At 41.1% G+C, this 25111-nt stretch overlaps 1 protein-coding gene across 6 annotated transcripts in view; it reads right to left on the bottom strand.

The window, feature by feature from the left end:
• The window catches only part of KAT6B (lysine acetyltransferase 6B), a 231578-nt gene that overhangs the window by 84251 nt on the left and 122216 nt on the right, over positions 1–25111 (bottom strand). For all 6 annotated transcript variants that reach the window (XM_014601453.3, XM_019497179.2, XM_059729742.1 and 3 more), the window contains 3 exons: positions 12651–12759; positions 2739–2854; positions 2428–2509 (listed from right to left, as the gene is read on the bottom strand). In XM_014601453.3, coding sequence (XP_014456939.1) covers positions 2428–2509; positions 2739–2854; positions 12651–12759 — 307 coding nt within the window. The remainder of the gene's footprint in view (positions 1–2427; positions 2510–2738; positions 2855–12650; positions 12760–25111) is intronic.

The raw sequence follows: 25111 nt of genomic DNA, 5'->3' as shown, positions 1-25111 counted from the left end.
TAAGCAACACAATCAGGAAACTAAATGTTTCCAAGTCCAGAACAACTGATATAAATATACCCTGATGGGATACCAGCACACTTGTAATCCCAAATTTATGGTATATGCTGTACTGGTGATGAAGTGCTTGTAAGCTGGGCAAAAATAAAAACAAAGCTATGTCAGCTATCTTTACTAGTCTAACATGTTGACAAAGAGGCCTTGCAGCTTGTCAAAAATGTCTGTGTCAACCCTGTGTAGCCAAAAACTTTCAGGTGTTGCAATCTCTCAGGATGTAGCATGAATTTGAAAAAGTAAACTTATGGAATACCTGAAACTGATGCAACCAAGCTTCTGGCACACTACCATATTTCCAATAAAAATGCACAATTTTGGTAAAAATCATTATATTACATGCAATGGCATAGGAAAATATAATTTGTGAGAGTGTAGTAGGGTACTACCAATTATTAGCATCAAAATGCTCTGCCTAATGTGATTTTAATAAGTAGCAGACATTGTACATAATTATCATGTATGCATTTGGTAGCTAAAAACAAATAAAAATTAAATTGCATACAATATGGGTGATATCACCTGTCCATACTGCACTAGAAAATGGAAGCCCAGGTTAACTTCTGTTATTAGCACAGTTTAGATAAAAGTACACATCCTTGTTCCCAAAGAGTGCATTTGAATCCAGCTTCTACTGTGTTAGCATTTGAAACCATTTTAAAGTCAAGATCATGTTACTAAACCGAGTTAAGAGCATATCAAAAATCAAAGAAGCAAGCTACAGACTTAGTTTATAGTATGATTTCACAGGGAGGTAGAAAAAGAAGCATCCATTTTCAGAATTATACTCTGGTAGCTACAATGTTACAGCTAGCTTCTGACACACAAGCCTGGCAACTCTGGCAAACTGATTTTAACTAGTACAACAAGGACAGTGTAAAATGCCCTGCTAACTTATGATTCTTTGAAAATTCATCTCTTCAGTTTTTGTCTTATGGCATCTGGAGTCATAACAGTTAGGAAAATTTCAGGGGGAGGTTTTTTAACATAGGAACCTGCAGTTTAAAAGCCAGAGTACAGCTCCCCGCTGTAAACTGAGAATGCTTTGCAGGAAGTGTTCTAAGTTAAAATGATCGCCCCCCCAATGGAAGTCCATTGTTGTTGGTTTTTGGTTTTTTTTGGGGGGGGAGGGCGGGGGGCAGCGGAGAATCTGCGGTCCTTTCCCCCTAGCAATGGCCTCTCCTTCTTGCGAGGCTGCAAAATTTTCAGAACAGGAGGGGAGAAAGGGAGCACAGGAAGCTCATTCCAGGGGTTCACCAGCCAGTGCTGGAGGATGAAGTGGGTGAATTGGAGTCCTCCCACCTCGGGGCCTGCAATACACCTGACCCCCCCTCTAGCAGGGGGTGAAAAACCCCCACACCAAACTTCCTCTGCTCCCTTTCACCCTTCCCATTCTGAAAACAGTGACAAGCTGGAAGGCCGTGCAGACAAAAGTTACAGAAGATACTCTGTTCTGAAACACCTTCATCTGATCCGTCATGCAACAAGGGTTCAAATTTTTCCCTGATTTGGTCATGGCTATAGACCACTTTCTGTGGCCAAACTGAATGAAAACTGTCACTTCTGTCTGTGTCCACAATCTAGGCATCACCATTCTTGGGAAAAATTACCATCACTATGGGTAAGAAAAATGGTTTTAGACCCATATTAACAGTCAGTGAATTTGAACAAGGCTGTAAGCAGTAGGTTGTTATGCTTAAGCTCTGTGTAGACGTGTCCAGTTCAGTAAAATCTGAGCACAATTTCTGCCACTTTCTCTCTAAACACTCTCTACACTCCAAAAACAATAGACATTTTATACCAACTATATTCTGTATAATTGGCACTATGGACCCATCTAAATAACGTGCAAACTTGAAATGCCACACGAAATCAAAGTTTGATCTAAATTTCCAATATAGAGTGACTCCAACTCGAAAGATGTGTAAATGAATAGCAAAACAATCATCATTTAAGAAACAAAGTTGACTTAAAATCTTCACTTCTGGAGAAATTTTTTAATGAACCAAGCACCACTGCAACACAAGTGGAGGAGGCAAAATAAGAAGTACAATACCTAAAATCTTGGCTAGAGAGGGAGGCCTATAAAGGTATGATTTTCAAACATCTTAAAAAAAGTAATAACCCAGAGAAATATCAAGAGACTATCTTTGCCTGCCTTGAGGCAAGAGACTGACCAGTGGGAACATTGATCAGTGATTTGTCAACAATAAATTGGGGGGGGGGGGGGGGGGAAATGAAATTCAGAGTTCAGCATGGTTGGGACCATACTGGTGACCCAACCTAAAAAACTGAAACTAACACAACAATCAAGAGCGTTTCTAATGAAGCCATCAGTATAAGAAGATACCATGAAAGAAGTTATAGTATCACCTTTTGGCATTCGGGAAAGTGGTGGGTCACAGCACTCCATGTGGAACCCTCTATCACAAGAGTCGCAGAAAAGCATATTATCCTAAAATTAGGGAGAGAATAAAAAAAACCCTTAATATAATCTTACTAGGGACTGCATTGATATTTTGCATTTTATCTTGACAAAAATGCACACTTTCTGTAACTATATATTTTTTTACCCTTCGGAACAAAGTATTAACAGTTTCAAATGGTAAAGCTAATGTGATAGGCAAACATTTTCAGGGTGAATATGAACAGAACTCAGGATGTTGGGATATTAAAATACTTACTGCATTTTTGCCTTGGATTCTACATGCACTGCATGTCTTGCATTCAATACACTGCCATCTTAAGGCCTTTACATTTGTTGTTAACTCAGGACAGAATTTCAAACATGATGGGTGCCCTGAAAAACAAAACAGTTGCCAAGTCTTGAGGGTTAACAGAGCTCTTGTGCCTATGCTGCAGCCACTGCAGAACACCAGTTACCAGAAGTAGAACCCGACCAGTATCAACTGGTTTCAAAATGTTGTATTATGTTATTCAGTTTATTTTCATTCTCTGGAAAGAATGTAATTGATCCCTAAAATATATCAGGGTAGAAAGAACTGGCAAGTTTGCATTTACTGTAATCGCAGGATGTGAAAAAGTATATAACATCTAAAACTGAACTGATGTCTTGATCAAACCATTTCTAAAGCATATTAAACTACCACAGACTCTGAAAAAAAGCTTCTCTTACACTTGAATTTGTTCTCTTGAGTTACAGCCACAGTAACTGATAAAAGGAGTTTCATAACTGATGAAAGAGTTTAATATGATAGTATTAATAAAATTAAAAATTTTAGAAGTTACAATATTTTTCTAAGCATTCACAATGGCAATCTAATAAGATACATTCAGTGAATTATATAAATAAATTCTTTTCATTTTAGTCTTTTTATTGCTTACTTTAATGGCCTTACAATACAGACACTTTACAGCAGTAATGATAGAAAATAAATAATATAAAATATTTATACATCACACACACGCTTTTGGCTCAAAAATGAAAAGAAGTAACTCTTGACTCCCAACTCCTATAAAATGGACCCCTATCAATACTGACAGATAAAGCTGGGGCTAAAAAGACTACTGGATTTGCCCTGGATAAATCTTTTTTTTAATTCTAGGATCCTCCAGAGGTACAAACCTATTTTTCCACTCTAAGTTCCTGTGAAGAACCAAGATAACACTCTCCCCAACATGCACATGCACATAGGGCTAATTCAAATGAATCATCATTCACGCTACACAAGACTGTTTTTATGTCAGTTAAAACCCAGTACAAATCGGCCCTGATATAAAACTCTGTTTTCAGCCTTGATGAAAACTACCCAGCTCCCCTGGCAACCCATACTGTAGATATCTCCAAAAGAATGCAAGCTATCATACATCCAAGCAAATGCCATCATTTAAATGATCCTGAAGAAGCAGGTTAACATGGTCATGACTAATTGAGGCATGATTTCAACATTCCTTGATACCCTGGAACTAAAAGCCATGAATAATGAAGCTAGAAAAATCCAGACATACTTTTAGGTGCTAGAGAAGAAAGTTCATTATGAATTTATATTTAATTAAGAGCAGAAAGGCATTTAATAATATGTTTCACATTATTTAATAGATACTTGCATGCATTTAAAACTAAAAAGATGTTTACCATATTCACCTGAATCTAAGACAAGGACCCCCATATATAAAACAGGGGGTAGGGAGCTCCTCATCATGGAAACAAGTTAAAAAATTTTCTGCATCTAGAATCTAATTGTTCAGAGGTCATCTCAAATTCAGAGCCATCTTGGATTACAGTAAATATGGTAAATAAATCATTATAAAGTGTCTGGAGAGAACTGGGGAAAATATGCCAGGAGACTATGTTGCATCTCAAAGCAAATGCAGCTAAAATTTTTGTGAAAATTTAAAATCATTTCTATGGGCTGATGAGCATGAAAATCCCACCAGCTGTCAACTATTTTGGAGTTTAAAGAGCAAAAAATACTATTAGTTTGTTCTTAATAACACACTTACATTAACAAGCATTAGTAGACTCCATGTTTAACAACCTATAACAACCGAAAAAACAGGTGCAACAATGAAAATATGAATTATGCAATTACAAAGTAATTTTTATAAATTCCTGGCATTGGCAAACCCATTGTTTAAAAGAGTATTTTAGTTCTATGCCAAATTGTTCCTTCCAATAAAGCCTAACAGGTGCTTCATAAAAATCTGCTCATCAGAAGAAAGGGCTTCTAGGCGGGCTTGATATTAGTCACCAATACAACACACACGTTCTCATATTCCACAAATCATACCAGATCCATTAACAGGCTAGAATGTTATCATAAGCTAATCACCAACAGACTTCAATACAGATACCTAAATATAATCCATTCACCCTTTGTAAGAACTTTTTTTAATTCAACAAGCAAAGAATCTTGATTTAAATTATGCATCTTATCCTCATTTTAAATTGCTATCTTAGTTATCTTCCTAAAGAAAAGCTGATTCTCACTGGACAGAAACAACTGACAACAACACTGACCTTCAACTAGCTATAGTTTTTGCCCCTACTTTGACATTTCTTTATAACTAACAGAATACACTACAACCACATTCAAGCAACTACACAGCTTGACATATATTTATTCTGATTTGTAATTTAATTTTGTGCTGCTATTACGGTGACTGCCATATTCCTTATTTACTAGATGATTAACTCTTTCACTTGTGATTAGTTTCAAGTTACTTGTTGATGGAAATTGAAATTAACTTCTAGAATTCAACCAATTAAAGACTAGAAAATCAGGTTAACCATGCCAGATACAAGTATAGAGTTCATAACTTATTTTACATTTAAAACTGAAATTAAACAAAGGAAGTAGTGTCTAAAATTAATTAACTGAACTGATTATTTCTGGTCACAAATATTTTAGAACTAGTAGACCTCAATCTCTCCCACCTTGACTGTGTACACTGAGGGAAGGAAAAGGAAAATATGTTGTCCCATTTCTAAAAGTCCTGTCCACTTTTTCATTTTGGATGATCTGGCCCCTGAACTGAACTAAACTGAAATTAAAAATATTCTCTCTGCACCTGTGGGAGAGGCTTCAGTTGTCAAAAACATGTTTATCACTTCAAATTCTGGTTCCCAGTACTGAGCTACTAACTTTCCCAGTTCAGTCATTTGACTGACTTCCTTGGAACTATCAACATCAGACATGTACTGCTTATTTTTCATTAAAATTATCCTAACAGCAAATTTAAACATTTACAGGTTGCCAGTTACTTTAAGAAAGCCTTACTCTTATTCACCCTTGTTTAGTGATCCATTGAATTCTGGGTCTGATATGACATTTTATAGTCAAGTTAAGGACAAATCTTTTTACCTAGTTGCTGTATTTTCTTCAACTCTGAGAGTTGATATATCTGGTTGATAGAAAATGCTTGTTTATATCAACTAGATATGACAAATCATTTAATTCTTTTATCTCAAGAACCATGAAAACAATTACCATTATGTAAATGACAGCAATAACTATTACCCTGCATATGCTGCCAAATTAGATTTTAATGTCGAGTTGCTAATATTTTCTGATCTTCTATTTTAAAATTTTCTATTATGCTAGGCCAGTAGTTCTCAATCTCATTACACTTGAGACACCCCTTGTTAGACTCAAGGCACCCCTTGGAAAATGCCAGCTATTAGCTTTCTCTCATTGCTTGACTACAGAAAAATAACAGAGCAATTCTTCTGTAGCAAAGAACTCAGAAAGACCACAAAAGGCCAGTATTTTTTGACATTACAAATTCCTATTTGAAATAGCTTGTGATTCACATGTAGGTAAGTGCACATTAGTGCTAATATTATGCAGCACCCCACAACACCCTTAAAAGGGTCTCACAGTAACTTGATTACAAATCACTGTGCTAGGCAATGCACACATCATGACATGGAGCAATAAGTGGACAGATAATGGAAGTCAGTTTCCAAATCCTCTTATATTAGCTCCTACAGTGAGTCTTCCAATTTAAAATCGTATGCTTAATCCCCTTCAGATTCATTTTCAAATGTTCCCACCTTTATTTCTCTTCTCTATTACCCTATCTTCGGTGTTCCTACATTACCATTAGAGCTGTGCGAAGCTTCGGTCCCTGATTCGATTCGGCAGAGATATGGCCTGATTCAGTGCCCAAATCTCTGAATCCAAATCAAATCAGGAGACCCTTTAAACTCTTCAAATAGAATTGGAGATTCAGAAAGATTCGGACATAAACACCATTTTAAATGTTTTTTCTACATACCTCGAGGTGCCAGGCGGCTCATGGATGCTGGGGTTGATGGAACGTCCCGCAGGAGTACGGGGGGTCCCCAGCACTCTCTGGTGGACCCGGAAGTGGACTGGAAGTAGTTCCGGTCCATTTCCAGGCTCGCCACCGAGCACATGGTCCTCCCCTCCCCTCCCCTCCCCTCTTCCTGTCAGATGCTCCATCCACCCCAGCATCACAGCGTTCATGAGCCCTGCCTGGTACCTCAAGGTATGTAGAAAAAATATTTAAAGTTGTGTTTATGTCCAGATCTCTGAATCTTTCTGAATCTCTCTGATTTGATCTGAAGAGATTAAAGGGGCTCCTGATTCGAATCTTCAGATTCAGATTCACCCGAATCGTATTGGGGACAGTGATCCAAATCAACAAATCAAATCACTGTCCCCAATTTGGGCCGAATCCGAACCAAATATGGCCCATTTCTCACACCCCAAGTTACCATCACCCAGGGGCAATTGTAGGATTTGAAAAGGGAGTGGCAGAAGATGTGGCAAATCATCACATTTAACACCACCCATTTTTCTCAGTTTAAAGAGAAACTAGAAGTTTTACTAATATGCTACGGGACTAGTGCTACAGTGTTTAGTTTAAGATTAAAGCAAAAACAAAGATAACAATTGGAATACACACTAATTTAGTAGATAATATATTAAGTTTTAAAACAACACCTAACCAACTAGGCCAAAAGTAGTCAAAATAATCAAAAAGATATTATGTCATTAGTCCTGTAGTCATTATAGTTAAATGTATGTCTCATTCAGATTCACAAAAGAAAATCTAGTTTCTTAATCTTCTTGACAGTGCCTCCAATATTTCACTGTCAATCATTTCTACATCTGACAGTCTGCAGGACTCTGAAACAGAAAAGAGACATTACAAGGAACAGCTAACAGACAGAAAAAATTGCAGAAGAAAAGATCATTTGAATAGCGGAACATGAAGCTCATTAGAAAAGATAGAGGTGAAGTGGAGAGAAATTAGTGGGAATCAGGGAGATGGTAATGAGCCATGAAGCCCCTCACCACTGCCTGATTAGAAATGCCCTCCCAGCCAGTTGGTTTTAAAGTTTGGGTGGAACAGGAATCCAAGAGGGGGGTCCAACAGCACCCCTCCTAGATCTGGCCCTGCCTTCATCCTCTCCTCCACACTAATTCTTTGATTTCTCAACCTAATGTACATTTACACATACTTTCTAGTATCCAACTCTTCTCCACCACCTTCAACTAGCTACACTTTTTCCACCTAGTAACTCAACCTCCCTCTGTCCTTTTACTGTCTTGAGCTGATCAGTTTAAAAAAAGTGAGCTTGTATAAGATACCACTTTCACTCAGTCTTGTGGGGCCCACTGTGATTAAGAATTGAGACAGAACATGGCTATTGCCACCTAGTTCTGATGAGCTTCCAGTGCACCTCACAAATACTGCCCATCTTTGATGTGCCTTCTGCATCTCACACAGGCCTTGACCTGAAGATCTCTTCCACCTCCCTGTCACCTTCCACTTCACTACTACAGAGCAGTTTACATAGCTGCAAGGGTTGCTGCTAGGGATGTGAAAGGTTAAACGATTAATCTTAACTGCATTTAACTGATAAACGTAGGGATAACCAGTTAGTTTACTGGTTATCCTTTAGCTCTGGGCCAGCGTAGACTGGCAGGAAAGGGAAGCCACATGATGCCCCAGCAGGAATCAGAAGGCAGAGGGCAGGCAGAAGGGAGAAGTAAGGAGGAGGAGTGAGTGCAAGGGGTGAGGGAGACTTGTACCCATAGCCTAAGAGGAAAACAGGAGCAGCCTAATGGCTCATCAATTAAACAATTAGCTACCGGTTCACAGGCGCTCCCTCCCTCCCAGCACAGGGCTTCCAGTGGAATGTGTTGTCTGGCTGGGCTTGCCTCCTGCCCACCCCCACCAGTTAAAGGGCTACAGGAGCTGAAACAGCTCTCAGCAACAGCTGTGCCTGAGCTACTTTGTTATCAGTTAATCATTTAACCAATATACAGGCAGTCCTCAACTCACAACATTTTGTTACAACATTTCACACTTACAACGTTTATAAATTGACACCCTGTTTCAACTTTCTGACATCAGTTTCGACTTTACAAGCCTTGATCCGACGCGATGCCACACCAGTGAGCAAGTTTGGTGCATCACCCATCTCCCTGGAGAACATCTGTCCAAACTTCCTTGGACACTTTCTTTAAGAAAGTCTGGTCTTTGTTTTGTGATGGAAACAAAGACCAGAGAGAACACAGAAAAATGTGCATTTATGGCGGGCATTGCAATTTAAATGTGATCATTTTAACAGACCTGTTCAACAGAAAAGTAGATTATTCCTAACCCTACAGTTTCTGTTACACTGGCTTTACAGTGAAACCTGCTTAAATGTGCAAATTACAAGCCTAATTACGAAGAGCCTCTACTTAGCTAGAAGTTTTCCTGTTTATATGCTGTTCTGAGATTGATTTTTATTTTAATAAGTCATCAGTAGCTAAAGTTTAGCCATCCAGCAATCTGACTGGCAGTCTCAACAGTTCATTCAGTATATCTAATACATCTGAGGAACTAATTAAAGATAATTTGGTCTTAATGAGGCAGAGAGAAAGTATCAGTGTTAATTCAGATGGAAGCTGATCCATGAAAGTCAAGGCTTCCAATTCTAATGCTCCACAGAACTGCGCGAAGTTGTTATATAATGGAAGAATAGCTGATATTGAATACAACCTGATTAATACAATCTATGTTTGCAAAACAGCCAGGGAGTAATAACTAGTAACCAATCCCATTTAATTCCTGAAAAATATTATATTTTGGTTTGGTAGGAAGTATAGGGAATTGGAGTGTCTCAAAGTGTTTAAAAAAAAACAACACTTTAGAAAAGCAGAAAATAAACCACAAAGAAAAGCAACTCTGTAGTAATCTGCTAATATCCATCAGGAAACAAGTTTATAGAAGCCTGTCCCAGGTAAACTCAGAGGTGGTTAATAAAAAAAAAAATCCTCTCGTTAACTGAAAATTTTCATCTTGTCATTTTAGAGGTCCATATTTTCTACTTTGCTCTGTTCCATCTATCTAGGCCAGGGGTAGACAATTATCTGGGCCCATGGGCCACATATGTAGTTCTGAGGAGCTGCCAAAGGCTGGTCAACAACCCCCACCCCACCCATAACAGCCTGGAGCCCACGTACCCTGCAGTTCCTCCCCACCCCCACCAACAGCACACAGCCCCAGCCCTGACAGCAGCCTGCCCTGCCTTTCTAGGAAGCCCAAGTGGTGGTACTGGCTCCTTCTAGCTGCCATGGCTGTTGTTCCCAACCCCGTGGTATTGGTGGGGACCTGTGCACACAGCCCTAACCCTGGACCACCCCATGTCTGCTCTGGATCCAGCTGAGCGGAAAGGACCTGCTCCAGACTAGCCGGGACCCATATGCGCAGCCCCAACCTGGGCCACTCTGCACCTACTCCAGAAGCTACTGCTGAGCCCAACAGAAAAGCACTGCCACTGCCAGGCCCTTCTTGCTGCAGCTGCCTGGAGCCCGGGCCCAGGCTGCCCTGCTGCTCCTCTTCACCACCATCATTGCCGCCTCCGGCCTGCCCAGTGGGGCACCAGTGGCAGTGCAGAGGAGCTGCAGGGTACCAGGCACAGGGTCCAGGTGGCTGCAGCAAGAAGGGCCCAGCAGTGGTGAAGAGGAGAACCCACTTTTTCCCGCAGAGAGCAGCATTTTTTGCCCAGCTGTCACAGCTGCTGCCGCTGCTCAGCATGGGCAGGCAAGTCTGGAGCAGGTGCAGGGCAGGCTGGGTTGGGGCTGCATGTGCAGGTTCCAGCTAGTCCAGAGCTGGGCAAAGTCTGGAGTGGACACAGGGTGGTCCAGATTTGGGGCTGTGCATACAAGTCCCTGCTATTACCATGGGACTGAGGCCACCAGTGGCAGCAGCTGGAAGGAGCCACCTAGAAAGGCAGTCCAGCTGTGGAGACACCCCAATCCTGTTGTGTGCCCAGGAGGCGGCAGGATGCGCCAGATGCTAGACGGGACCAAGGGATCTGCTGCAGGCCGGACAAAGCTCCTCTGAGAACTGAATCTGGCCCGCAGGCTGTATTTTGCCCACCCCTGATCTAGGCATTTGTGCCTCCCATCACTACAGTAATGGAGCCATTCATCATCTTTGGACATAATACCCTCACAACTATAAGGGAGGAAAGTCCTATTATCCCTTTTTCAAAAAACATAATCAAATATGATACAGAAAAACTAGGGGTAGGGGTAAGCCTACACTGCAAAGGCATTTTCATTAAAGTTCCCCTAAGGGAAACACAGCTTGTAACTGCAAAAAAATTCTGCTTTTGGTTAACCACATCTCCAAAAAAGTGGAATTTCTCCAGACAAAAAAATCCTTATGGTATAAGGAGTGTGTGTCTGCACAGAGAGTTTTGCCAACACCGCTCTATCAGTGAGGAGTTTTTCACACTCTTGGACAACCCAGCCTTGCTGGCAACCTTTGTAAGGTAAACCTGGCCCTAAATGATTTACCCAAATTCTCATAGGCAGTCCATGACAGAGCTGAAAACAACTGAAGCCAAAACACACAGAGCCAAGTACCATCCATGTATTTGAGTATACCTGATTGAAGCTTCAGCTGCACACATGCTAGATATTTACTTTAAATTATTCTAATAGTTACAATACATTTAGGCTTTTAAAAGGCTGTCAACTTCAAATTTAAATTTTATATACATTTTAGGGTGTTAACCAATCTCAGTAGTTCTACCAATGACCTCATATCCATATTGAACGAGAGACAACAAAATAGCACTCCATACGGAAATGAAAAATATGATCTACCCAATATTTCCTTTTTGGACTGTCTCAAAAGTTACTGCTATAGAAAGTACTGTCTTAGAACAGATTAGGAACATGTCAGACAAAGAACTTTTATTTTGCACTTTGGATTTCAAATGTGCAAAGCAGAGTTCATGAAAATCAAATTACTTTGAGAAAAGTATTAAGCTAAGGGGTTGAATGCTTATGAAAGCTCATAGCAAACTTTGAAAAAAAAAAGTAAGTCTGATGGAGCCAATTTCAGAGGGAAGTGCAGTGAGCCACACAAGACTTAAGAAGCTGGGAAGAAGTAACGGTAGGTTTTGGCATAGGTGATAGGAGCAAAAGAATTAGCAAATTAAACAGTTACAGTTTCACAGTACCATATCTACAGGAGAATAATTTTCTAAGGTAAAAAGACATAGCTTTTCAAAAGCTGCTTTTGAAAGTCTTCTGTACAATCTGTAGACTTATAGAACTTCCAAAAGTTTTAAAAGAAATATTAAACTACATGTGAATTACTAGTAAACAAACAGTTTCACGTGTTTAACTAAAAAGATCATTCACGGTATCATCTACAGTAATGACAGAAAACTGTTTGAAAGTTTAACAGGATAGTTAAACAGGTAGCAGGATTTGGATAATGTCTAATTTCTTAGTGCCTATGCCCAGCCTCTTCTGAATGGTGCAATTCAGTTTTTATGAAAGGAGCAAGATCAACAGCCTTTAAGACCGTGGGCAAGATTTTCAAACTCAAGTGTTAAGGGAAAATTCCTAAATAAAGCTTTTCAGTAATTTTGTAAAAAACAAAACAAACACCTTTTAAAAACCTAGGGCTCCGGTTGCCCAGTATTTCTGAAATTCAGGTCTGAATAAATACAATGAATGTACAAATCTGATTTTTAGCTATCCACTTTTGAATGCACTGGAGGAAGGGCAGAGTTGTTTGGGTTGTTTTTTTTACCTTGAATAGTAAAAACAGACAAAAACATGGATGTACAATATGCATTAACTTACCACTGCTACCACAGTCTGCACAAGACAGCAGTTCTTCTGGCTTTTTTTCACGATTGGATTCTTTAGTTCCCAAACAGAAGCTACATATTGGAATAGGATCAGCTCGTGGCTAGAACAAAAAATAAAAACAAGCTGTGGTTAGTTCTCTTATACAGAAGTGATATTCCAATTCTTGTCCTAAAAAATTAAAAACAATTTCCCCTTATTTTTTTAATTTTGATTTACGAGACAATTGCTTCAGTATATGAAGTTATTTTTTTCAAACTGACATAGTATTGTATTAGTCTTCCTCATGACACTACTATTTAGTATTAGTGTCATTCATTATGGCAGCATCTTTAAATGCATCATAAACATTAATTAAGCACCAGTCACAATGTCCTGTGAGATAGGTGTGTTATTCTTTTTTAAAGATGGAAAACTGGAAGAAAAGTTAAGTGGTTTGCTCAGAAATGCATCACGTCAGTGACAAAGGTACGAACTTGTGATGTAACCTTTGTCAACACCAACTTAATACTATCCTCTAATAAACAAGACCACTGGTACACAATGAAACTTAAAGATAGCAAATTTAAATGGATAAAAGGAACTTTTATCCATGCACTCATAAACAGTTAGACAACTGTGGAGCCCTTTGCTAAAAGATATTTGTAGACAAGATTTAAAAAAGTACAAGCTTGGGCATTCATGTAGAAAAGCAAAAATAACCAGAACTTCATCAACAATTAGTACTAAAAACTTTGGAAGAGGAACAAACCCTCAAGTTTCAGGCTTTAAAGCAACATAAATATAAGGATGTTATTTCTAAGGATGTTATAACATTACACCCCAATACAGAAGCTTTCCACCATCTTCTGAATCACTGGATATAACCAATGTCAGAAAAGAGTCCCATCTAGATGGACCACTGACCAAATTCAGCCCAGCAGTTCCTATTTTCTTACTAATCAACATTTTCTATAAGAATTAGCTGGCCAATAGTCTTAAAAAATTAAGCTAAAATTTTTTAAAATATTTTTTTTCCCCAACATACAGCCCCTTCCACAATGCATATTCATTCAGATAAAATCTCGAGGATTCATTATATTTGCTGTTTCTAATCACCTATGAAACAAGACAATATCTAGATTTAAATAAAATAATTTATGTTAAAGCAATTAATTGCATTTCTTTCCTAGAGGATCCTTATATTATGTGTTTGTGCAGTGGTGGATCTAGGATTTTGAAAAAGGGGTGCAGATGGTAGGGTACATCATCACCCGTAGCGCAACACATTTTTCTCCAATTAAAGAGAAACTGGAAACTTTACAGATATGTTAGGGGCCTTGCACTACATTATTCAGTTTAAGATCAGGGACCAATTGGGCAACTGCAGCCTCAACTACTTCATAGTCTGATGGCTGGGGAACTGGCTCCAAGGTTGGATCCAGAGAGTCGTAGTTGACAAAACCAAATGAACATGGCACTCAGCGACTAGTGGCGTCCCCCAAGGCTCCATTCTCAGACCTGTTGTCTTTAATGGCCTTCATAAATGATCTGGACAATGGCATCAGAAGTGGACTGGCTAAATTTGCTAATGACACCAAACTCTGGGGAACAATGTCCACACTTGAGGATAGGCTGGTGATCCAGGCCGACCTCAATAAACTTGCAAGGTGGGCAGAGGAAAACCTGATGGTATTCAATACAGAGAAATGCAAGGTACTTCACTTCTGGCAAAGAAACCCGCATCACACTTACAGGCTCGGCAATGCTATACTCGCTAGCAAGATGACCGAAAGAGACTTGGGGGTCACGATTGACCACAAAATGAATACGAGCCACCAACGCAATACCACAGCTAGTAAAGTGAACAAAACTCTGGCTGGCATCTACCGATGCAGGTTGAGTAAGACCCAGGATATCATCCTCCAACTGTACTTGGCCTTGGTGAGGCCGCAGTTGGAGTACTACATCCAATTCTGGGCTCCACAATTTAGGAAGGACATGGAGAAGCTTGAAAGAGTCCAGAGGAGAGGCATGCACATGATCCGAGGGAAAGAGAACAGGTCTTACGAAGAAAGGCTGAGAGCTATAGGACTCCCGGAGAAATGGAAGCTCAGGGGTGACTTGGCCTATAAGTATATAAGGGGTGTGGATCAGGATCTGGGGGAACATCTGAGGATGACAAGGTCCGACGGTCACAAACTCCTACAAGATCGTTTAGGCTGGACATAAAGAAAAAACTTCTTTACTATCTGAGCCCCCAAGGCCTGGAACAGATTCCCCCCAGAGGTGGTGCAAGCACCTACTCTGGACACTTTCAAGAAACATTTGGATGCGATTCTTTGACCCTAGCAGACTTTCTGGCCCTTGGGCAGGGGGCTGAACCCAATGATCTTACAAGGGTTCCCTTGTAAGCCCTAATGTCTATGAAATCTATGAAACCAATACCATCTAGCTACACCAGCCCAGAACACAGTAAAGGCTATAAAACCTATTTTTAAACCAGGTTTCAAGGTTAGGTTAGTCTGCATTGTGTTCTGTGCTGGCAGATATACTATTATTGGTATTCAAGCTAACTAGCTTACAGCTAACTAAGGTATCTTCATACTATACTGAAGTTGCATTTCTGTAGACATATCCTTAAGTGTATTATTACATAAACATTTGCTTCTGCACAGCTCAGTCCTTCAAATTTGTTATTTCATGGTATGTCCCTTTAAGATATAATTATGGGAATCTTGACAGTCACATACACCTCACCACACACACTGAAAATCCACCATGAATCTAGCAGGATTAGCCTTAACTTTGACATACTTATTAAGAAAAATGGAAACATCATCTAGTGTTTCAAATACACTACAGACAACCAATGTTCCCTCTAAGGAATAGCGGTCCGTGAGCGTGCCGCTTCAGTCCTACCTCCCCCTTTCAGTGCGGCGTGGGACACTTACTGAAAGTAAGCTCCTCATTCCTCACCCAGGGCAGGCAGCAGGGCCTGCGGCCGGGGGGCTATGGCTAGGGCCTGGGGTAGGCTCCAACGGGGGTTTGGGGGCTAGGGCAGGCTCCACTGGGGGCCAGGGTCTGAAGGCTAGGGGCCTGGGGGTGGGCTCTGCAGGCTCCAAGGAACTGCTCCCTCTCCTCTGCATTACCTCGGGGAGGAGGAATGTGGTGTCAGGGCTGGGGAGTGGAGCAATTCCCCAGAGCCGATGATCGGGGCAGGCAGTGGCTCCTCCCTGAGGTGAGGCAAGGCAGGGATGGAGGTTGGGGCGGGGGGCTGGTGCGGGCTCCACTGACACTGGGGTTAGTGGGAAATGCACGTGAGTGCCTACTGAACTCTTCTTGCAAAAGTTTAAAAACAAGACAACTCCCCTGCTCAAAAGTGACAATGCAAAAGTGTAGGGGTAGAGGACTGGGAGGGGGCATGCAGAATAAATAATTTACTGTTGTTACCCAAAAGTGCCCTCCAACTGCAGGCAGATTGGAAATTTAATTTGCACAGATACAATCCAATACATCTCCATAATAATAATCCTTTAAAGAATTTGCATAAAATGCCTACAGATTAGGTACCAACTTTGTCATTGATCTTAATGAATGTGTGGTAATCAGTTACAGAGTCATGGCTCCATCATTACTACCTACAACTGCTCACTTACAGCAGCCTGGGAACACTTGATCTTGTAAAAGGCAATTAAAAGCCCAACTGATTTTAAAAACAGCAATATTCCCCTGACAGAATCCAGTAAAAATTCAGTCTTTGCACTCATGGCATTCTCTCCGTCATTTGCTTTAATAGTGCTTTAGTCATTTCTGCCACACTTGCTTGATAAAATAATTTATCAAGTGTCACATATCATTCATGTAATGTAACATTCCAGGGCTACAATCTCATTTATCTTTCCCAGATGATTTTTTTTTTGGCTTTAGGAAAGACATGGCCATTAGCCAACATTCATGTGCTCACGCTCTCTCTCTCTCTTTTGTTTTTAACTAAAGGTAACATAAAGGACAAAGGTTGTTGGTAGTTCAGGGTTAGAAAGACCGATGTCCCCATACCAACCTAATAATAGAAAGTTTATAGATCCTATCACTTCATGATAGGCTTTCTAGGGTTTTACAGCACTGATGTGCATCTTCAACCATTTATATTAATAACTATCTCGGAACATTATTATACAAAAAATAGCATCTGCTGAGCTACCAAAGACTGAAAAAAAATCAGAACACTAAGATTCAGGATGAAGCTGCATACTGGCTGGAGGCTTATTTGGTTCACAATTGTCTAAACAGGGATAGGTTGATCGAAGACTTCATTATACTGGATTAGCATATGATCCAAACAGAAACTGAAATGGCAGCTCGAACACTACAAACATTTCTTACCTGCACCCATCATCTCTGTAGTCATATCTAATAGTTTAATTCCTAAAGTAACACTGTCATCCCTGCAGAGATGATTAGTAGAGAGAGCAGTGTAATTCCACTCTCTCAGATCTTCTTACATAAATATCAGTAAATTTAGATTCTAAAATCTGGAAAATTGTTAATAATTACAGGAAGCAAGATAAAAGGGCATGATGGCTTTCAACATGAACTCAAAACATCAGTGTATATAGAGAAATCTGGTCGTGTAAACTGAACATATGACATAACTCAAATCATTGAAAGAAAAGTCAATGAAATAGTAGTTTGGCCAGGGTGGATAAAAATCAATTATTTTAAAAAAATTGGATTATTTAAATCAATTTTTTAAATTTAATCTTTTTAGACATTTTTTGTTAAGATGTTTTAAAAAAATAAACTTCTATAAAGATAGTTTTAATTTAAGATATGTTAAAAGCTCAAATATACCATCACGGAAGAGGGATTATAACCTCTAATTATATAGTATTTGAGACAATATATTCATGTAACATTTTTAGAAGTTTTAGAAATAGGTCACAACAGTCCATGGACTACATTAGGGGCCCAACCTTATGGGGCTCCCAGAGGCTCCTAGAAAACCACTCTACCCAATGGGACTCAGTGCTCAGTCTAGAACAGGGGCAGGCAAAATATGGCCCACCAGACACCTTCATCTGGCCCGCAGCACCACCCAAAGAATTGTACCTCACCCAGCCCTTCCACCTGCAAGGGTGGGAGTGAGATACATACATCCGCCCTCAACATACCCTGTTATGCATCGCTTCCACCCTCATGGGCAGGAGGACCTGGCCCCGCTAGCACCGGGTGAGGCTGCTACAGGCTTCCCTGGCATTCTGCTCCCTCTGGGCAACAGGTAGGGAAGCAGTGGGCAGGAGCAGGGCTCCAGCTGGGAGGAAGCACAAAGCATGGGGCTGGCAGCAGTGCGGAGCCTGCATCCAGAAGGTGGAGGAACTGCGGAGCTTGGCTAGGCACAGTGTGGGTGTGAGGGAAGGTGGAGGGGTATGCAAACCCCTGCCACGCCACTCATGGTACACAGCCCTGGCAGGCAGTGGGGGTGGTAGCAGCAGCAGCAGGTGGAGCACTGGGGCTCAGTCCTGGTGCCTGGCTCCGTCCAGTGCTGCACATCACAGCAAGTGCAGCCTCAGCTACTGGAGCTGGCTGGACAGTGACGTGCGTGGGTACTGGAGCCAGCTGGGCAGTGACGTACCACGGGTCTCCAGCACCCAGGGGGCAATGATTGCATTTGCACCCCCCCCTTCCTTCTCATAGCAATATTTAAAGTCACGTCATGCGATAAGAACTCTGACGGGCTCGACTGGCACCACCCCCCGGGCTGGTGCCCGGGGGCCATGCCCCCCCACCCGCATCGGTCTGCCACTGTGGCTGGGGCTGGGAAGGCAGCACGCTCCAGCTACTGGGGCTTCTCTCCCATGCCACAGGAGTGCAGGGAGCAGCGATAGACGGCCCAGCAGGGGCTGCTCGCCTCGCTACGATGTGCAGCACTGGCCAGAGCCAGGCAGCAGCACCCCCACCCGATGCTGTGCTATTGGTGGAGTGTGGGGTGGCCCACACCCCTCCCACCCCAAAAATGCTACCCCCCCCCAGTGTTGCCTGCATTGACTGCAGGAGAGGAAACTGTGGTCCAGAAACCAGTGAGCTCCAGAGCCACACACCCATAACCCGCAAATACCATACAACCCACCAACATACCCTATGCCCCCCCACACAGCCACACCCCTTCACAAATTCCCCCGTACTCCACATACACACCCCAATGCCCCACACACCCCAACACAATTTAAAAAACTATGAATTTATTGTTGAGTTATTATGCAATCCCCTCTATATACAGTATACAAACACGAATCATGAAGAAAATATTTTTTGTAATAAAATTAAAATGTGTTGTAATAGGTGTTTGCCTTTTGGTGCATGATTAAAATGATCTGGTTTGATGTGATACATTTTATTAGACCAACTAAATAGTTGAAAAAAATGCTCTTTGTAAGCTTTTGGGCATAAATGCCCTTCTTCAGGCACAGGGAGAGTTTACCATCTCCAGAGATAACATCCTTGTTAACAGCAGTATATGGAGATGAGAGATAACAGACTTGATTACCCACCCATCAGCCCTATTGTCTCTCGGCAAGTTTATGTACAGAGTCAAGCCCTTACCTTTCTCTGAAAGTGCAAAGCTTCAAAAAGTTAAACAAATAAACAATATCAAACAAGAATGCACTTTCTTGTAGAAAACAATAATTAAATCGAGGCTTCCTGCCCAGTGATTTATATTAATTTGATTTCAATCAAATCCACCCTGAGTTTTGCTACAAACTCTAAAACATATAATATGGATAGCTCTTCTTTTTTTAAATTGTCACTAACTATGTTAAAAACATATCACTTAAACAACTGGAGGCTGAATGCTACTTGGCCTAACAACGTGTTATTGTTCCTTGAATAGAGCTAATTAGTCCACTGGAATTTTTCACCCATTTACTTTGAGTACTAGCAAAATATAATTTGTGTAATGGTTTAAATATAGCAACTTCACACATTTAAGTGGTTGTTACTCTTTCAAAAGATGCTGATTTAACTAATCATACGTAGCAGCCACCACAAATAGTGTTTCCAAGGTTAAAATATTCCTGCCTTAGTTTAATGATTGTGTGCTTCAAACAACTGCAGTGAAAGCAAATCTGCAGAAGTTTCATCAGATACATCAGAGTAGATTTAAAATGTACTCTTCGTATACATGCAGAAATGGAATGTTTTTCAAAACTCAGTTAAACATCTTTTATGCTATTAGTTAGTTTCAGAGTATTGTGACAGGAACTCTGTAGCTCATGTTTACCTTATCATTTTACTAAATATTAAACCATAGTTATTTAGGTGTTGTACACCAGAGATGACTACAGCCAACAAAACCCTCAGAATGAGACAAAACTTTGAGAGCACTATGATCATTTCATTGTCAACAATGGCTCCAATTTATGCCCATGGAAAAGCAAAGAGCCTCATGGAGCATGTTTCCTGGCCAAAGCAAGCTCTGGGACAACTAGTGCATCTCTTACAGTAAATACCAAAGCCAGGATTAAAATATAAAGTCAATAAAAACATTGTATATAAAATTCTGAAGTAATTTATATGCAATGTTAAGCAGCTTGTTATTTTAAGCTTTCAAATGAACTATTGCAATTTGATAAGAGGCACTTTTTGATTAATGCTACAAATATACTATAAATGTCAAACAGTGTTTCAGTTTCAACATTTACAATGAGAAATTAAAATTCTCTAGTGTATTTTTTCCATACAGAAATGCAGAGACACAGTTACTGCTACAAACAAACCTTTATTAATGTACATCCATTAGAACACAGTGTTATAAAAAAAAAATTGAAATTAAAGAGCTACACAGGTCTGTTTCCAGAGACTGACTTAAAAAAATATTGTGTGTTACAATAGTGCTCAGGTATCCCACTCATCATCAGAGTCACCCCTCACAAGGTACTGTACAACCTTAGCTCTACCCTCTAGCCAAAGAATAGGGCCAAGTAAGTATTTTAACTTGCCTTCCTTTTTAAAAATGGTTGAACCCGGAGCATTTGAGCAAAAGAAGCAGTCTAGGGTCTCAAATCAGATATGTAGAGCAGAAAGGGGAAACAACTAGTATCTAATCAAAAGATGCTGCATTATTAGGAGGGTAAATAGTGTAGATATATTAAAAAGATTATGCATGACACACAGGACAGAGGTGGCAGAGTATCACCTTGACCGGATAGTGGATATGGGTGTTGGATTGTATATGAAGCAACACATGGTTATGTGAACACGGTGGTTAAGGGGAGCACAAGTTTCCTTACTTGAATGTTGATGGGAAGGAGATGTTGGCATTTCTAGGGTGCTTACCAGGACAGTTTTTATGGTTTTTTGTCTTAAATTGGAAAACAAATTCTATGAGAAGGGATAAACAGATGAGGTAAGAAACAGGTATAAGAAAGGTTCTGGTTCAGGTGATGAAAAAATGGGTGAAAACGTGGAGCAGAACTAAAAAGTCTCTCTCAACCCCAAATTCTAAACATATAAATGTTTAAAAATTACTGTGTTAAAAGACATCCTAAGAGGATTGGGGGGAGGGGGGGATTTTCTGAGGAAGAACATTTTTACAAGCAATGATATTAATATTAATAGACATACTTGGGAATTTGGAAGACTCATGATTTCAGTTACTTTAAAAAAGGTAACTAGGTCTTAAAGATTCTTTTTTACCTACTATTTTACTGGGATTTTGGGGGGGGCGGTGGTGGGGAGGTTAGTTCTAAAATATAGACACATACCTCCAACATGTTATTTAAATTCAATTTTAAAAAGTTAGTTTTTTTAAATAATGCTAATTTCAACTATCAAATATCGATCCTTTGTGTTTTCTAACTACAACTGTAGTTTACAATTCAACTTAAGGCTTGACCTACACACAAAAGTTCACACTGATTTAGAAGTGTGTCACTGCAATGTTCATTTAACTAATGGAACTTCTGCATTTAGCAAAGTCCTTAATCACACTATCATGAAGTTCCTTATCATACTTAGGTAAGCAGTATTTACATCTTTCATGAGCAACAGCCACATAACACAAAAGATACTGAACTTTTTCCAGTGGGCCAGACTAATGCTCGTTAGTAGGGCTGTGCAAAACAGCTATGTCTCATTTCAATGTCGGATTCAGCCATTTTGGAGGAAAGTGATTCATTTTGGTGGTTCGGATCACTGCTCTGTTTCGATTTGGCCAAGTCTGTTTCGGAGGTTTGATGCTGTTTTGGAGATTTGGATTGGCCAGGGAGAGGCAGGCACAGCCAGGAGGCTGCAGGTTCTCCCATGGTTCCTCCAGCTGTACCTGCCTCTTCCCAGGCAGGGGGGAGCCAGGGGAGAAGCTCCCATGGCTGCCCTGCCCAGCCCCATCCCAGGCCCAGCCAGCCCCAGCCTAGTCCTGGCACTTAAAAAAAAAAAAAAACAAAACAAAAAACCCAGCAAACAAAACAAAAAAGCTGTGCAATCACCAGCTCTGGCAGTGGTGACCAGGGCCTTGGAGGGCTTGTGGCAGAGTCCCCCTGTGCAGCATGGGACAGTGGAGGAGAAGCAGGGATCACCCCCCGCCGCTCATCACCCACATGGCAGCTGCCCCATGGCATGGGTGCAGTGTGGCTCAGCAGGGTGCCACATGCTGTCTGGGAGCTGGGGTGGCTCCAGCAGTCAGCAGAGTCCAGTGGCCCCAGCTTCCAGATAGCGTGCAGCATCCTGACAAGCTGTGCTGCACCCGTGCTATGTGGCAGTTGTCGCATGAGCGTCAGGCGGTGGGGGGATCCCTGCTGCCCCCCACTGTCCTGTGGATGCATGGAGGGCTCTGCCACAAGCCCTCAGAGGCCCTGATCACTGCTACCAGAGCTGGTGAGTGTGGGGCTTTTTTTTTTTTTAATTATTATTCCCAGACTGCTGGGGCTGGGGTGGATCGGGTAGCAGGGGCTGCACGAGGGGGCTCTGCCAGGAAGCCCCAGAACACCCACAGCCCCTGAGCACCTACAGCTGGTGAGTGCGGTGCTTTTTTTAATTTTCTTTTTTAAAGTGCCAGGAGGCTGAGGCCAGGCAGGGAATGAGGCCCAGCCAATCAGCCATGGGGGCTTCTCCCGTGGCTCCCCTGGCTGTGCTCAGCACGGGCTGCACGAGCAGACTCAGATGCTGGCGCTGGCCCCAGCTAGCAGCGGCAGCATGCTGTAATCCCGCTCACAGATCTGGGGATCCGCACCCCCCAGGAGGGCAGTGCCAGACTCCTCCTGGGGACACAAGCCCTGGATCTGCACACGAGATGGCAGCAGGCTGCTGTCCCTCCCCCAGAGCACTGAGATTGAAAGGGACCTCAGGGATAGATCGCAGACACTGCCTAGCCAAAGATGTCAATATCCAAGCAGTCCTTCCACCCCTCTTCCCCTTCCCTCTTCTTAGTTTCTGTTTCCCTGCAAGCGTGGCTCTGAGACATTTCTGAAACGTTTCAGATGGTTTCGTTTATGTTTTGGAGAGTTCTGTTTTTTCATTTTGGATTCAGTGTTTCAGGCACCAAAACGGGTCAAAACACCTCCGAAACAAAATGGCTGCCAAAATTTTGCACAGCCCTACTTGTTAAAATTCTAGTGAATTTTCATGAACTTACACCAGGCCATATTTGTGCTAAGACATTCAAACATTCCTTTGAGATCAGTAGCAACAGAGAACATATACTGTCTTCTGACATACTCTGCATTATTTATGACTTTCAGAAAATTTCTCAATTGTTCGACAATTAACCTCTAACACCATATAATGGCACAATCCCTAGTTCCCAGTCCCACAAATTCTTGTACTTAGAGTTCCACTGAATTCAATGAAACTATTATTCTTTGGACAGCAGTAGTACTTAGAAACTTCAGTTAAGGATCATGGTCATGATGAACTAGGAATGGTGCTTCAAGGTGCTGTTCTCTTTAGTAGAGTTTTCCCTGTTATATACAGGTATCAAAAGAATGGAAATTATTACCCCATACTTAAAAAAAAACACGTTTCTAAAATAGTTACAGATGTTTTCAAAAAGCACAATTTCCCCCGCATCCTTTTCTCAAAAGTGTCTTTTCAGAAACAGCTGAAAACTTGATATCTGCTAAAAAGAGTAAAGTATTTTCATACATATTATTACAGACATTAAATATTTATATATTGTGGATAAAGACAGCATGCAAGTCATTCTGTCTTTTCAAGCTGAAAAGAATTTTTACACTAAGTTTGAGGCTGGGGTGAAAACTCTGTTAAATGGCAATTGCCACAACCTTCCCTGTGGATCCACTGCCAGGGTCCCATAATCTTTATTCCTCTGCAGACTACTAAAATCTGTTTAGAGCCACAAGAAAGGCTCCTGAAAACTATCCAATTAGAAGGAAACATCTGCTTTTCTAGCATTTCCCTTACTCATAATGTTATTAAATAGCTCAAAAAGATTCTCCTTTTAGTTTTGACAAGCACATGAGGGTTCTACATACAAAAACATCACCAGAGGCAATGTACCCTTTTTCAGCAGTCTCAGAAGACAGGCCAAGGACTGAGTGGGCCACTGGGACTTATTTATCTTTCAGCCATTGACGTAATTGGTCTTAGTCACAGTCAAGGCACATTAGAAAGATATTAGAGCACCTTAAACTACACTTCCCTAACTGGACCTGTATTGTGAGTAAAAAATGGACTTTTTACCTCCAGACCTGACAAACCCATCATATTGCAAACCCATCATATTGCAAACAATTTTTTTTTTTTTTTTGAGGGTGGGGGGAAAGCAGGGACAGGAGGGGCATGGCTGGGAGGACAAGAGGGGACAGGTTCTCTACTCATATTTGGTACAATGTGTCTGACATGATAATTGAGTCAGCAGTTGATTATACCAACACAGTTAGGATTTAGGCTTCAAGTGTGTAATAAGCAGGAGCAGATACTATAAAAAGGAATCCTGGAAATACTTTTATAGAAAAAAGGCATATAAATTAGCAAATGGGTAGAAGAAAATTATAGATAAAATAAAATTAGACAGACAGATAGACAGAAAGATAGACAGATATTCCCGTGTATATAGCTACCTATACCTATATATAGTTAATTTAGGGCTTTGGATGAAAAACTCCTAAGTGAAATAGCATCTACCATTTAAGCAGCTTTCATCCAAAGAGCACAACATGCTTTAGATGATCATGAGCAAGTCACTTAGCGCATGCTCCTCAGATCATCTGGAAATGACAACTTCTATATATTGATATAGAAGGATTAAACATGTAGCAAAGCAGGGGCAGGCAAAATATGGCATGCAGGCCGGATCTGGCCCACCAAGCAATTTCATCCAGCCTGTGGACTCCCCCACAAAATTGTGCCCCATCCAGACCTTCTGCCCATGAGGGTGGTAGAGAGGCACTCATGTGGTAACAAAGGTCAGGGGCTAGGGGTGGGACTTCCGGTCCCAAAATGGCAACGAGGGGGTGGGG

The sequence above is a fragment of the Alligator mississippiensis genome, chromosome 6 (assembly GCF_030867095.1).
Source record: "Alligator mississippiensis isolate rAllMis1 chromosome 6, rAllMis1, whole genome shotgun sequence".
Classification (NCBI taxonomy): domain Eukaryota; kingdom Metazoa; phylum Chordata; order Crocodylia; family Alligatoridae; genus Alligator; species Alligator mississippiensis.
This window is presented reverse-complemented; position numbering and strand designations above follow the sequence as displayed.